The sequence below is a fragment of the Myotis lucifugus genome, unplaced genomic scaffold (assembly GCF_000147115.1).
Source record: "Myotis lucifugus unplaced genomic scaffold, Myoluc2.0 scaffold_85, whole genome shotgun sequence".
NCBI classification, from domain to species: domain Eukaryota; kingdom Metazoa; phylum Chordata; class Mammalia; order Chiroptera; family Vespertilionidae; genus Myotis; species Myotis lucifugus.
This window is the reverse complement of record NW_005871133.1, coordinates 1,739,189-1,751,989: the sequence shown is the minus strand read 5'-3', so window position 1 is coordinate 1,751,989 and position 12,801 is coordinate 1,739,189. Positions and strand designations below refer to the sequence as shown.

Below are 12,801 nucleotides of genomic sequence, written 5' to 3'. Positions count from 1 at the left end.
ACACACACATCCTATATAATAAAAGGGTAATATGCAAATCAACCAAATGGCGGAACGACCAGTCGCTATGATGCGCACTGACTACCAGGGGGCAGGCGCTCAATGCAGGAGCTGTGTCCTGGTGGTCAGTGCACTCCCACAGGGGGAGCACACTCAGCCAGAAGCCGGGCTCACTGCCTCCACAGCAGTGCTAAGGAGCAGCTAGCCAAGTGTAAGGAGCAGCGAGCAGGCAGGCGGTAAGGAGCAAGGGGTCCCGGACTGCAAAAGGGATGTCTGACTACTGGTTTAGGCCTAAGCCAGCAGGCGGACATCCCCCGAGGGGTCCCAGACTGCGAGAGGTCGCAGGCTGGGCTGAGGGACCCCCCTGAGTGCATGAATTTTGGTGCACCAGGCCTCTAGTATGTGTGTGTATATATATTTATAATAATAAAAGCATAATATGCTAATTAGACCCAATGTCCTTCCAGACGACCCTATGGATGAAGCCGGGGCTGTGAGGGAAGCCCAGGTCCCAGGTGCCATAAGGGAAGCTGGTGCTGGCAGCTGGGGGAAGGAAGGCCTACTCTTGCACAAATTTCATGCATCGGGCCTCTAGTATATTTAGTATATATCTGTAACACCTAGACACAGACAACAGTGTGGCGTTAGCCAGAGAAAAAGGGGGGTGGGGTGGGGTGGAAGTGGAGGTGGGGAAAGGGGATGGAAAGAGACTTTGCTAGGGGCAATAGACACCATGATGCTGTGTGCAGATGATGTTTTGTTGAGTTGTTCACTTGAAACCTGTATGCTTTTGTGTACCAATGTTGCCCCAGTAAATTCAATTAAAATATAAATTCCCTTTGTATTTGTTTCAAGCGTGTTCATATTTTTCCCTTTTCTAACTCAGAAGGAAAGATGTTTCTTTTCTTTTCCAGCCTAATTGGGCCCCGAGGGCTCTGAAATCCAGCCCTTCCTTCCTCCTCTTTCTCCATCTGAAACCTTACTCTGGAATTTTTCATATGCCTGCTACTGTTGTTTCTCTTTTCTCAAAGCCAAACTCACAAAAATGTTTCCTCCACCTTGTTACTGGTTTAAGCTACCATCCGGTGTCTATTTTCCTTATGCACAAGTTTACAGTTTCCATTTTGTAATCTGGCTTTCGCCCTCAACCCATTATTGAATTGCACTTATGTAGCTCACCAACAATTGCCTAATCAACAAATCTTTCTGAGCCTTCGTGACATTTCTTTTTTACAGTTTATTATCATTCCTTTTTGAAACTCTCCTCCTTGATTTTTGGAACACTGCTCTACCTGGTTTCTTTTCTTCTACAAAATGCTCTCCCTTCCATTCCATTCATGGATTTTTTCTTCCAACACTCCACACTAAGATGCTCCAATGGCCCTCCCCTCTTCTTTATCAATTTTCTGTTTCTTTAGCTTAGTGTTTAAGAATACAGATTCTCAAGCCAGATTGCTAAATTTGAATCCAACACGTCCGTCTAAGCCTCCGCCATTTTCTCCCCCCCCGCTTAAATCTTTTTGTGCCTTAATTTTCTCATTTGTAATCTATAATAATAAAAGCATAATATGCTAATTAGACTGAATGTCCTCCGGACAAAGCCGGGGCTGCGAGGGAAGCCCCGGTTCCGGGTGCCAGAGGGAAGCTGGTGCCGGCAGCTGGGAGAAGGAAGGCCTAAACTTGCACAAATTTCGTGCATCAGGCATCTAGTATAGAAATAATTCTTTCAGGGTTGTTGTGAAAATTAAGCAAATGAAAAGTAATGAGCATATAGTAAGCTCTATATAATGTATTTCATTGAACAAATATTTACTGATGCATACACATATGCCAGGAAATCTTCTATGGACTTGGGATAATGTAAGTGAATAAAATAAACAAAATTATTTCCCTCATGGGGCTTACATTTTATAATAGAAATAATTATTATTAATTGTCCATAATTCTGTTTCTGGAATGCCTTTTTCCTGCATCATCTTTAAAATTATACACTTTCTTTAAGACCCACTAAAATGCCATCTTATCCCTTGAAATCTTACCTTATAGGAAGTAATCATTTGAACTTCTCCAACTCTTTAAATCTGAATCATGCCATTTATCATATTCTACACACTCTACCATGTATTTTCAAGTATCAAACATATCAAATATTATGTTTTTGTTTTTTCCCTTGATGGAGTTTAATGTTAGCTACTATCTCTATTCATCTTTGTAAATAGTAGCATGATATACGTTGTTCCCAAGCACATATTAGATGATCAATAAATACTTCTTGAATGAATATAGGTAAATCCCTGTTCATAATCTTTCACTTGACCTCTATTAACTAACCTTATCTTCTTTAATTGCAAGTATAAAACCTGAAATATAGGACATTGTATTTTCAACTCTGGAGATATGAAATATTAGAATCAAATATTTGTTTACAACTTGGTTTCATTCATCATCACTTGGTACCTTGTTTACTAAGAGGGCAATTTTTATTGTTTGCTTTACTAAGAATAACCTACAGCATATTCAGTGTCCTGTTATTACTATTTGAAAAGTGCCCTTAAATTTTTATTAAAGGAACCACGTGGATAAACTATATTTCATTTGTTGCATTTTCTATGATCAGCACAGATTATTTCCATTTCTCACTTCCTTTCAAACATGATAAAAAAAGGTACTCATCTGACATTTCCTGGTGCACTACTTACGTTTCCCCTCCATTCCAAAGAACTGTAGATGTTTGAAATTTGTTTTTATGGCATAAGAATTTAGTTATTTTGCTCCTAAATTATCAACTATCTTTCCTCTGAACTGCTTCTTATTCTCTAGCTATGACTGGAAACACCAGACCAACCACAGGTTCCCTTCTGTCTTCTACTCTGTATTTTCACAAAGCTACAGACCACAATACTGTAGTAAAATATAGTTATATAAAGCCACACTTTACATCTCCTTTATATCACTTCATCTTGCTGAGTCATCTTAAATATGCCTTTCATCCAGGCAGAACCCCATGAGAATACATGACAATGTTTAATAACAAGGCCAACACAATGGATTTTTATATAATGATCAAGGATTTTTTTTATTCATTAAGTTTCAGTATCATTACAGAAAATGTTATGGTACAGAGTTGTTTATCATTATTTTTTCTTTGCTCTTGATTTCCACATGAATGCTGGTAACACTAATATCTGTACAAGATCAGTCTTTGATTTTATGTTTTTTTTTTCTGTACAATTTTAAATGTATTGGTTAAAAAGGCCGTCAGCACTTAAGGAAGCATTTCCCCCCAGTTAGATTGTTCAAATAAAAGGTATCCAGTTACTGCCCAAGAGTACTGTGCCATGAGGCTCCTGGGGTGAGAAACTTCCCGGAAGCTCTGCGAGGGATGGCTCTCCTGGAGGCAGGGCAGGGCCTCCCCCAGTCGCTCTTCTGTTGGCACTGTGCACATAAACACGAGATACATGATAAAGAACAAGCGAAAGCTCTCTGTAAAGCGGTTATGAAGCATACTAAGAAGGGAAATCCAAGTGTTGCCTACGCTAGTATAAATAAGCAGACAGCCTTGATTTGAGAGCATAAGTAGTTGTTTAAAGATGAGAAAAACACAAGTTCTGCAGGCACCTACTGCTGTCTACTAAAAGCTATCGCTATCAGACCTAGCATTGAACACACAAAGCAATTTGCAAGAAAGGAAAAATTTGCTTTGATATAATCAGAATAGAGTTATCTGTTAAGATTTATTTTTAGGTGTTTTTTTTCTTTAAAAGGTATTTAAATTCTTTTGAAATATAGTTCAAGATGTTGACTATACAGATCAACTTTTATCCAAATCAGAAAAACTAGCTGTGCCGTTGCATATTACAGGATACAGTCAATGATATGTGGACATGCATCAAAGCTTTCTCCGCTGGTGACCATCATAGTCGTCCGATGACCATGACATCCACCACCTCGCCCTTGTGGAGCTCCACATACTGCTCTGTCTTTGGAGGTAGCATCAACAATCCGTTGGCGCTGCGCATGCTCATCAGACGGCTGCTCATCTGATTACCTAGAAAGAAATACTCTCATTGCAACAGCAGAAGCATCACTGTGGATACATCTGGAGCCCCTCTAGTTCCTTCCAAAGTAAGAACCCATTAATAGAAACATAGGTCTTCAAGAGGAAGAGATACGAACAGACTTCCCAGTACCCTTTTCCGGTAGCCTTGCTACTGTACCCTACTACCTTGCCACTAAACTCTAAAAATAAACATTAAAAATTATTGCTTAAAAGAATAAACCAGGAATTTATAGCATTATGCAAAACACCACAGAATTTTCCTCTTCAGGCTGAACTATTATGTGTGTCTGAAAAAGAAAGACTTTTAAAATCTATTAAAATAATGATAATAATAGCAGCGGCTACCATTTCTTTTTTTTTTTTTTAATATATTTTATTGATTTTTTACAGAGAGGAAGGGAGAGAGATAGAGAGTTAGAAACATCGATGAGAGAGAAACATCGATCAGCCGCCTCCTGCACATCTCCTACTGGGGATGTGCCCACAACCCAGGTACATGCCCTTGACCGGAATCGAACCCGGGACCTTTCAGTCCGCAGGCCGACGCTCTATCCACTGAGCCAAACCGGTTTCGGCTACCATTTCTTTAGTAGTATTTACTAAGTGCCAGACAAGGTGGTAGGCACTTTACTTAACCATCTTTAAAAAAAAAAATATGTTTCTATTGATTTGAGAGAGATACAAACATTGATGAGAGAGAAACATCATCGATCAATTGCCTCCCACACGCCCCCTGATGGAAATTGACCCTGCAACCCAGACATGTGCCCTGACCAGGCATTGAACCAGTGACCTCTTGGTGCATGGGTCGATGCTCAATCACTGGGCCATACCGGCCGGGCTTACTTAACTATCTTATTTAATTCTCACAAGACTCAAACGAGTTGAGGTAACTTGCTTAGAGTCCTACTTTCTTAGTCACAGTGTTAGCTGATATCTGCACTTGACAGGACTTTTGTTTCAAGGGCAATACAATTTTACTGGCGTTACATCAAAAGTTAGGTAAAATATGACTAGAGAAGCTGGGGATAAAAGTTTAAAGTCTAGAAGAGGTAACTATAGAACTCTGAATTATCAATATCCATTTCTTAGTCCTTAAATTTTAACAAGATCTAGGGTATAGTGGAGGCTCTAGAGCAGTGGTTCTCAACCTTCCTAATGCTGCGACCCTTTACTATAGTTCCTCATGTTATGGTGACCCCCAACCATAAAATTATTTTCATTGCTACTTCATGACTGTAATTTTTCTACTGTTGTGAATCTGATATGCAGGATGTATTTTCATTGTTCGCGACCCACAGGTTGAGAACTGCTGCTCTAGAGAATCACATTATAATTGGGCTTTATTCTCATGTTTTAAGGTGGCATAGCCACAGTCTTTCCTTTTCCTACAACCAAAATTATGCTCAGAACTTACCGGTTGAACTAACAGATAAAAATCTTTTGTAATTATAGATTTGTTTTCAAATGGTTATCTAGAAAACATGGCTCCATGGATAACTAAATATTTATTATAATTTTTTTTACTCTTTTGTCCTGTTATACTGTATGTTTAAGAATATTTAATTCATCTAATCTTCCAAAAAGGAAAATATATAATAATTCCAAATTGTGTATACCCAAGGAAGGAGATTATATACATGTGATTTTAGCAGAATAAGGGCACAGATGTACCTGTAGGTGTGAACGACTAACCTGTACTCTGTGCCCAAGGCAGTGGTTCTTGGTGATGCCAAGTCAGTATACACCGGTGGTATTCTGGGCGAGGATCCAGTTTTACATCACATGATAACTATAGAATAGAGAGGAAAATAAAACAAATTTGATCATTTTGGGATCATCTCTTAGAACTAGGTGGTGGAGTTTGTGCAAAGAATAGAGTGGACATGAAAATTATCTTGGTATTCTGCTGTTTCCACCACTGCTACCTTATATTCTTTTATTAAAAAATATATTTTTATTGATTTCAGAGAGGAAGGGAGAGGGAAGAGAGATAGAAACATCAATGATGAGAGAGGATCATTGATTGGCTCCCTCCTGCACACCCCCACTGGAGATCGAGCCCACAACCCAGGCATGTGCCCTTGGCTGGAATTGAACCTGGGACCTTTCAGTCCACAGGCTGATGCTCTATCCACTGAGCCAAACCAGATAGGGCCCACCTTATATTCTTAATACAGGAAATCCAGAGGTTGGGTTGCTCCGATGAAAAGAGAAAAGAAGGCCAAGAAGTTGGTATTCATAGTTCGGGAAGAGGCAGATGAAAAGATTGGGTCTAATTTTTAAAAATATGTTTTTATTGATTTGAGAGAGAGAGAAAAAGAGAGGAAGAAAGAGAAACATTGATGTGAGGGAAACATTGATACGCTGCCTCCTACTTGTCACCTACTGGGCATCTAGCCCACAACCTAGGCATGTGCCCTGACCTGGAATTGAACCGGTGACCTTTTGGTGCATGAGATAATGCTCAACCAACTGAGCCACACTGGCCAGGACAAGAATTAACATTTTTTATTAGCATAATAATCATTTAAATCACTTTACCTTAAAATGATATAGAAAGGCTGTAGCTCTAACTAACAAAGATATTGCTTAGATTGGATGATGCAATTAAAATGGGAAATTTTGATTTAAGTTAGTCTGTGTCAAATCCATTCTGGTGACTATGTTTTTAAGTATTCTAATTATTCACTCTGACAACCCATGCTTTTCCTCTGGAGTCTAGAATATAATTCAATTGTAAGGTGTTTTTCTTGATTAAATCACACTCCACATTTTCACTTAATCTTATGTTTATACTCTATTTCATATCAATTGGGGTTTAACTTGCGATTATTCCTAAATTATTTTGTGTTTGAGGGCAAAATCTCTCTTTGAATATCTCTCTGTTTGTGTGTTCTCCAGTACTAACTACAAGAGCTATTCGCATGGCTGTGTGATCTGCTAAGCAGGTCTCACCCCCCCCCGCCCCAACACCCCCCGCAACAATGCACACTGATTGGTTTATGGGAGTACAGTGGAACAAATGTTGGAATGGGATGTTACCCATACCTAGGTTGTACTTCCAGCTTTACTGCTAACTGATGGCTGTACTAGCAAGTTATTTTGCTTTCTGATACTTGTTTGTTCATCTACAAAATGGGGTTGTTTTGAAGGAGATATTTATATTAATTTAAGAAACAAGAATCAGTTGCATCAAATTGTCATTATATCTCCATTACCATATGGACTTCTTGCTGGAGAAAATTGTTCACGTTAGAAGTCATGAAATAATGTGGGAGGGAAATAAAAGGGGCCCTTTCCTCTATTTTCTATCACAAAGGAGAGACTATAACCCCATTTCCTCTCAAAACTAATATAAAACTCGAGATGTTTCTAGATCTCGATCATATCCTTAACTGTTACTAGGCTTCTATTTTGGTTCCTGGTCATTAGAAAACATTACCCTGGCTTTGATGATGGTTGGCCGAGGATCCAAGATGCCCTGCATCTTTCTCAGTGCAGGCACAACAAAGAGATTGCAGGTGACCACGGCTGACACAGGATTCCCTGAAAGTCAACCATGCAGTTATTGTAGTATCCACATAAAATTTACCGCACAATTATGACTGTCTATACCTTTAGGTATCATAGTGACATGACTACTTGTCTTTCTCTTCTGAATCACCTTGAATCCCAAAAGGATGCCAGAATAGACGTATAGTCAAGCAAATGCCATAGAGGGTACAACCTTCTGGGTCTACCAATGAAATGCAGACTTCTGATATCCAGAGGTTGATTAACACCATTTATTTCTTCTTTTCTGAGAGCTATACATTGAAAGCCATTACCAATCTTGGTAAGTTTTAAAGCAGTTTCTACTTGCTATTTTTTTTAACTGTTTACACTATTACAGATGTCCCCCCATTCACCCCTTCCCCTTTTTATAGTTGTCTACTTGCTATTATTATGTTTGAAAACTTCCATAGTAATATATGCTCAATACAAAGAAAATTACAAAGTAGGATAAGCATAAAAAATATCCATATTCCCCTATACATGGACATTTCTTTAAGTTTAAAAAATAAAACTAAATGATTTAAAATGTGAAGGACATGAAGATAAATACTGCATGGACTGAGTTGTGTTGTTTTCCCTCCCATTCATTTGTGGAAGTCTTAACCCCCAATGTGACTTTATTTGGAGATAGGGCCTTTAGAGAGGTAACTAAAATTAAATGAGATATAAGGGTGAGGCCCTAATTCAATAGAACCAGTGTCCTTATAAAAAGAGGAAAAGGCATTAGGCGTGCCTGTGCACAGAGGAAAGGCCATGTGAGGGCCTAGGGAGAAGGTAGCCATCTGTAAGCCAGGAAGAAAAACCTCAATAGAAACTAAATTTGCGTCCATATAGCTTGTAGAACTGTGAGAAAACAGATTTCTGTTATCTATAATCCAGTTATCTAGTCTGTGATATTCTGTTATGGCAGCCTGAGCGGATTAATTCAAACACCAATTTCTTTTAGAGTTATAATAAAAATTTGAGAAATTCAATTGTACCTCTCCAAGAAGGAATCTGATTGTGTCATGTACTTTAAAGATAGGAAAGGTACATTGTGAAAACATGACTGGACTGAGAAAAACACATTTTTAGTAGTTTCTTGTGTGGTATATTAACTAACCAAGCTGTGACCCTGGTGAGTTCTAAACCTTTTGAGTCTAACTTAACTAATTCACCAAATAAAGGTTGGACTATATGATTCTCAATATTCTTCTGGTTCTAAAATTCTATTTTTATTAATACTTTTATACAGTTGTATGTTGCTGGAGACCAAGATCAACAGTAGTTGATATAAATGTGAGGAGTCTGGCAGAAGGCTGACCAGGACTCCTTTTGATATTCACAGGGTGAATATCTACATTTTATTACCTGCTGCTGACTCAATGGCCTAAAGCAAACTCCCCCAAAACCTGACAATCTTACTGTTTACTAAACGTTACCATTGATATGTCTGTTTGCATTCCTAAAGGCAATTGTGTATTCTAGCTAATAAAAGCAGCTGGGGAAGAAGCAACAGGGAGAACTTGACTGCTATGGTTAAGTTGTCCTCTGGTTCCCCTGGTATTAAAAATAATATTCCGTCTTGTGTATCATTTGTGCGTCAGCTCTTCCTCCAAGCCTTCGAACCCGCGAAAGCCACGCTGGCTGTGGACTCTCGCAGTATGTGAATATGTATGTATATACTAGAGATATAAGATGGGCTATTAGATTTTTGGTTTCCCTTGGCCTGGCTATGTGCTGCTAATTGTATCATCAAAGTAAAAGGCAATGGTTAATTTAGCCTCTTATTAGCTAAAACCATACTTTTAATTTTCTTCTACCTACAAGTAGCTAAGAATATCTTTTTTAAGTTGTAAAAGGTGATGAGTGATACTTATTATTTCAATGGAAAATGAGTTGTCCAACAGAACTACAGTCTTAATAGGCAGCGGTGTGTGTAGGGGGGAGGTAAGAGATCAACCAAAGGACTTGTATGCATGCATATTAGCATAACCAATGGACAGGGACACTGGGGCGGTGGGGACTTTTGGGGGTGGGGGTGAGAGTGGCGGGGGAGGGGTCAATCAGGGAAAAAGGAGACATATGTAATACTTTAAACAATAAAAAATCAATTGCTTTTCTCGCCTCAAAAATACAAATAAATATTTTTTTCTGGAAAAAAACACAGTTCATTTAACAATGATTACAGAATTCCTGTAATTGCTATTGCTTTATAAAATTACTCTATAAAAATAGGACTGGAAGGACTGATATAGAAAATTTCGGAAAGTGGTTATTTCAGGGGGAAGAGGATTATGGATAACATTTCTTAATGCTTATCATCATTTTCTAAAGTTTTTATAGTGAATGTGTTATACAGTAATTCTAAAAAGTTACAAAAATAGCAAGTCGATACACAAAACTTTTAAACTGCTTTAAAACTTATGAAGCCTACTAATGGCTTTACATGCATGGCCCTTGGGAAAGCAGAAATACAATTCTGAATTTTAAAATCCTTGTGAAAGGAACCTCTTCGCTGGTTTTACAGTCTGAACATGTGAGCTCCTGCTGCCCTCTTTAGGTTTATTCAGGCTGAGCAGAGAAAATTTCAAATGAAAGTAGTAATTTGAATATAGGTTAATTATAACTTCTTTGGTAGACAAACAGTACTTCCTCAGAAATGGTGAACTAGTCTCCCACTGTAACATCCTTTTGTCACTGATGGGCTATAGGCTGAGTCATAGCTTCTGTAGACAAAGTAAACAGTGTCTTCTAGGCAAATTAAAACCAGAGGTTCATAGTTTTATATAATGGTTTTTGGAATAGCTAAGGATATATTAAAGGCCCCAAGGAGTTCTATACTACAGATAAAACTTGAAGACTACTTTCCTTACATGTCCTCTCTCTTAAAATTTCCTATATGATAGAAATCTAATCTCTTTTTTGCTTATAAATTCTTTGGGGCTTTAAAAATGATTTTTAAGTCCTATATTTTTTCTGCTTGCTTTCTTCTTTTTATATCTCTATTTTGAGACTTATTTAATATAAAAAGCAAATAAACATCTCAAAGGAATAAGTAGGTTATAAAAAAATAAGTAGGTTATTTTCTGAAGGAACCTGTGTCAAAAAGAGAGAATGGGACACTGTTACAGATTAGAGGATAATTTTGTTAAAGTTGGGAAAAAAAACCAAGCTGATATACAAAACTTCTCAACTGCTTTAGAATTTTTCAAGATTAGTAATGGCTTTAAAAGCACGGCTTTAAATACACAGCCAAAAATTGATAAAAAGCTGAATTTGAAAGTCTTTGTGAATGGAACCACTTGGCTTTTTAGAAAGTACAGAAACACATTAAAAAGTGTTATTCGCATCCTCTTCCCTGCTGAAATAACCACTATCTGAACCTGTGAGTTTCTGCTCACTTGGCAGTGAGGGTGAGGACAGTGATGTGGTCAGACTGATGATGCTTGGGATTTTGGCTGAGAAGCACCAATACTAGTAGCCCCTCCTTCCACGTTGCTCACCCCCCTCCCTACGGTCCAAATTTGGCCAAAACCAAAAGCAATTTTGTATTTTTTGTTCTAGCATTTGCATGTGTGGTTCACAGCCCTTTGGCCCCTCGAGCACAATACTTCAAGTTGGGGACACGGTTAGGCTGCTAACTTTGACCGATCTCCCATAAGGAAAAGCAGGTGCCCCAGAAAGATCCAGTGACAGCTAATACTTGGTTATCATTTTAGGGTTTGGAATGTGCTGTGAAATATACTATCTAATTTGACTTTCACACCAACCCTGTGAAGTAGTAATTAGCCCCATTTTATAGATGAAGAAACACCTTCAGTGAGGTTAAGTGATTCATCAAGTAAGTAAAGCTGGGACTTGAGCCCAGGTCATTTAGATTCCAAATCAAGTACTCTGATAGGGGACTGGTCACTTGGGATTCAAAATCATTTTTGGTCATTTTTTTTTTTCAGAAAAGGCAAAATAAACTGTTTCAATTATTCTTACCTGGTAGTGCAAAAATTATTTTTCTTACACCATCAATATCCAAAGTTGCAAATGTCGTTGGCAGGCTAGAGAAAAAAAGAAGATTATTAGTTCTGTAAAGTAGTATAACAGGTAAATTCAGTACTCCAGTTTTCTTGTTACATGGTTCTTCTAATAGAAAGCTTGTCATATAAAAATACTTCTCTGTTGATTATTTAAATCTTTATATCCTGAAGTGTTTCAAGAGCATGTAAATTAATTTGTTTTTAGCATCTACTATTTCCAAGTAACCAAACTCCTTGGTTTTCTGTAGCTTACTTTTCTCCCTTCCTGCCAGTGTCATAGAAGAGTATCCCAAGTCCTGGAGTTTCTCCACCCACCTAGCTAATGATGTCTATACTACTGTTGCTGGTGATTCATAACAATCATTCTTATTATCAGAAGGTTACCTCATAATACATGCCTATCAGATAACTGCCTATTGTTCAAAAGGAGTATTTCTCAACCCTTTAAAATTGTACTCAGCAATAAACATAAGAACTTCCCTCCTATGAAAGGAGTGTTTTGAAATGTCAAAATAAATAAAAAAGAACCATGACTAGAATATAATTAAAGCAATAATAATATTAAAAATTCCCATATTATACTTTCTCAAGTTTCTGACATGAATCTTTACCATGAGGGGCATGGAGAGGGGTAAGTGTGAGTGGCATGGAGAAGGTGGGAAGTTAAGAATAGTAATTTTTTTCTATTGCCTATCCTTTACATAGAATTTCAGCTATAATTTTTATCGTATTAATGAAACTTGAGTGATGTAGAATCCTTAAGGAGTGATGAAGTTTCCTATAGTTGAAAAATTATCTTTTTAAGCACCCAAATTTGTTTTATTTTTACTGTTTTTGCAGGTTGGGCTTTCAAAAATGGGTCATAATATTTTTTGATGATTTACAGCCATTATTATTAACTTATTCTACTCTTCTATAATACAGTGATTTTGGGTCACAAGGGTATTTTGTGTTCTTTTCACTTACAAACCATAGATGTGAGAGAGAAACATTGGTTGCCTCCCATACGCACCCTGACCAGGTATCAAACCCACAACCATAGGTATGTGCCCTGACCAGGAATCAAACCTGCAACTTTTTTTGGTGTATGGGACAATGCTCTAACCAGCTGAGCCACCGGCCAGGGCATCTGTTTTCTTTGTTTTTTTTTTAACTAGTGTTTTTCTGTGG

The 12,801-nt window shown here is 37.8% G+C and overlaps 1 protein-coding gene across 3 annotated transcripts in view; it reads right to left on the bottom strand.

The window, feature by feature from the left end:
• Nucleotides 1-3,048: 3,048 nt before the first annotated feature.
• The window catches only part of GPHN (gephyrin), a 414,574-nt gene continuing 404,821 nt past the window's right edge, over nt 3,049-12,801 (bottom strand). For 2 of the 3 annotated variants that reach the window (XM_006090983.3, XM_023755821.1), the window contains 4 exons: nt 11,588-11,652; nt 7,506-7,609; nt 5,756-5,852; nt 3,214-4,048 (listed from right to left, as the gene is read on the bottom strand). In XM_006090983.3, coding sequence (XP_006091045.1) covers nt 3,915-4,048; nt 5,756-5,852; nt 7,506-7,609; nt 11,588-11,652 — 400 coding nt within the window. In that variant the 3' untranslated portion in view covers nt 3,214-3,914. Of the gene's footprint in view, nt 4,049-5,755; nt 5,853-7,505; nt 7,610-11,587; nt 11,653-12,801 lie in introns of all 3 variants that reach the window. The other variant, XM_006090985.3, reaches the window with a different exon arrangement.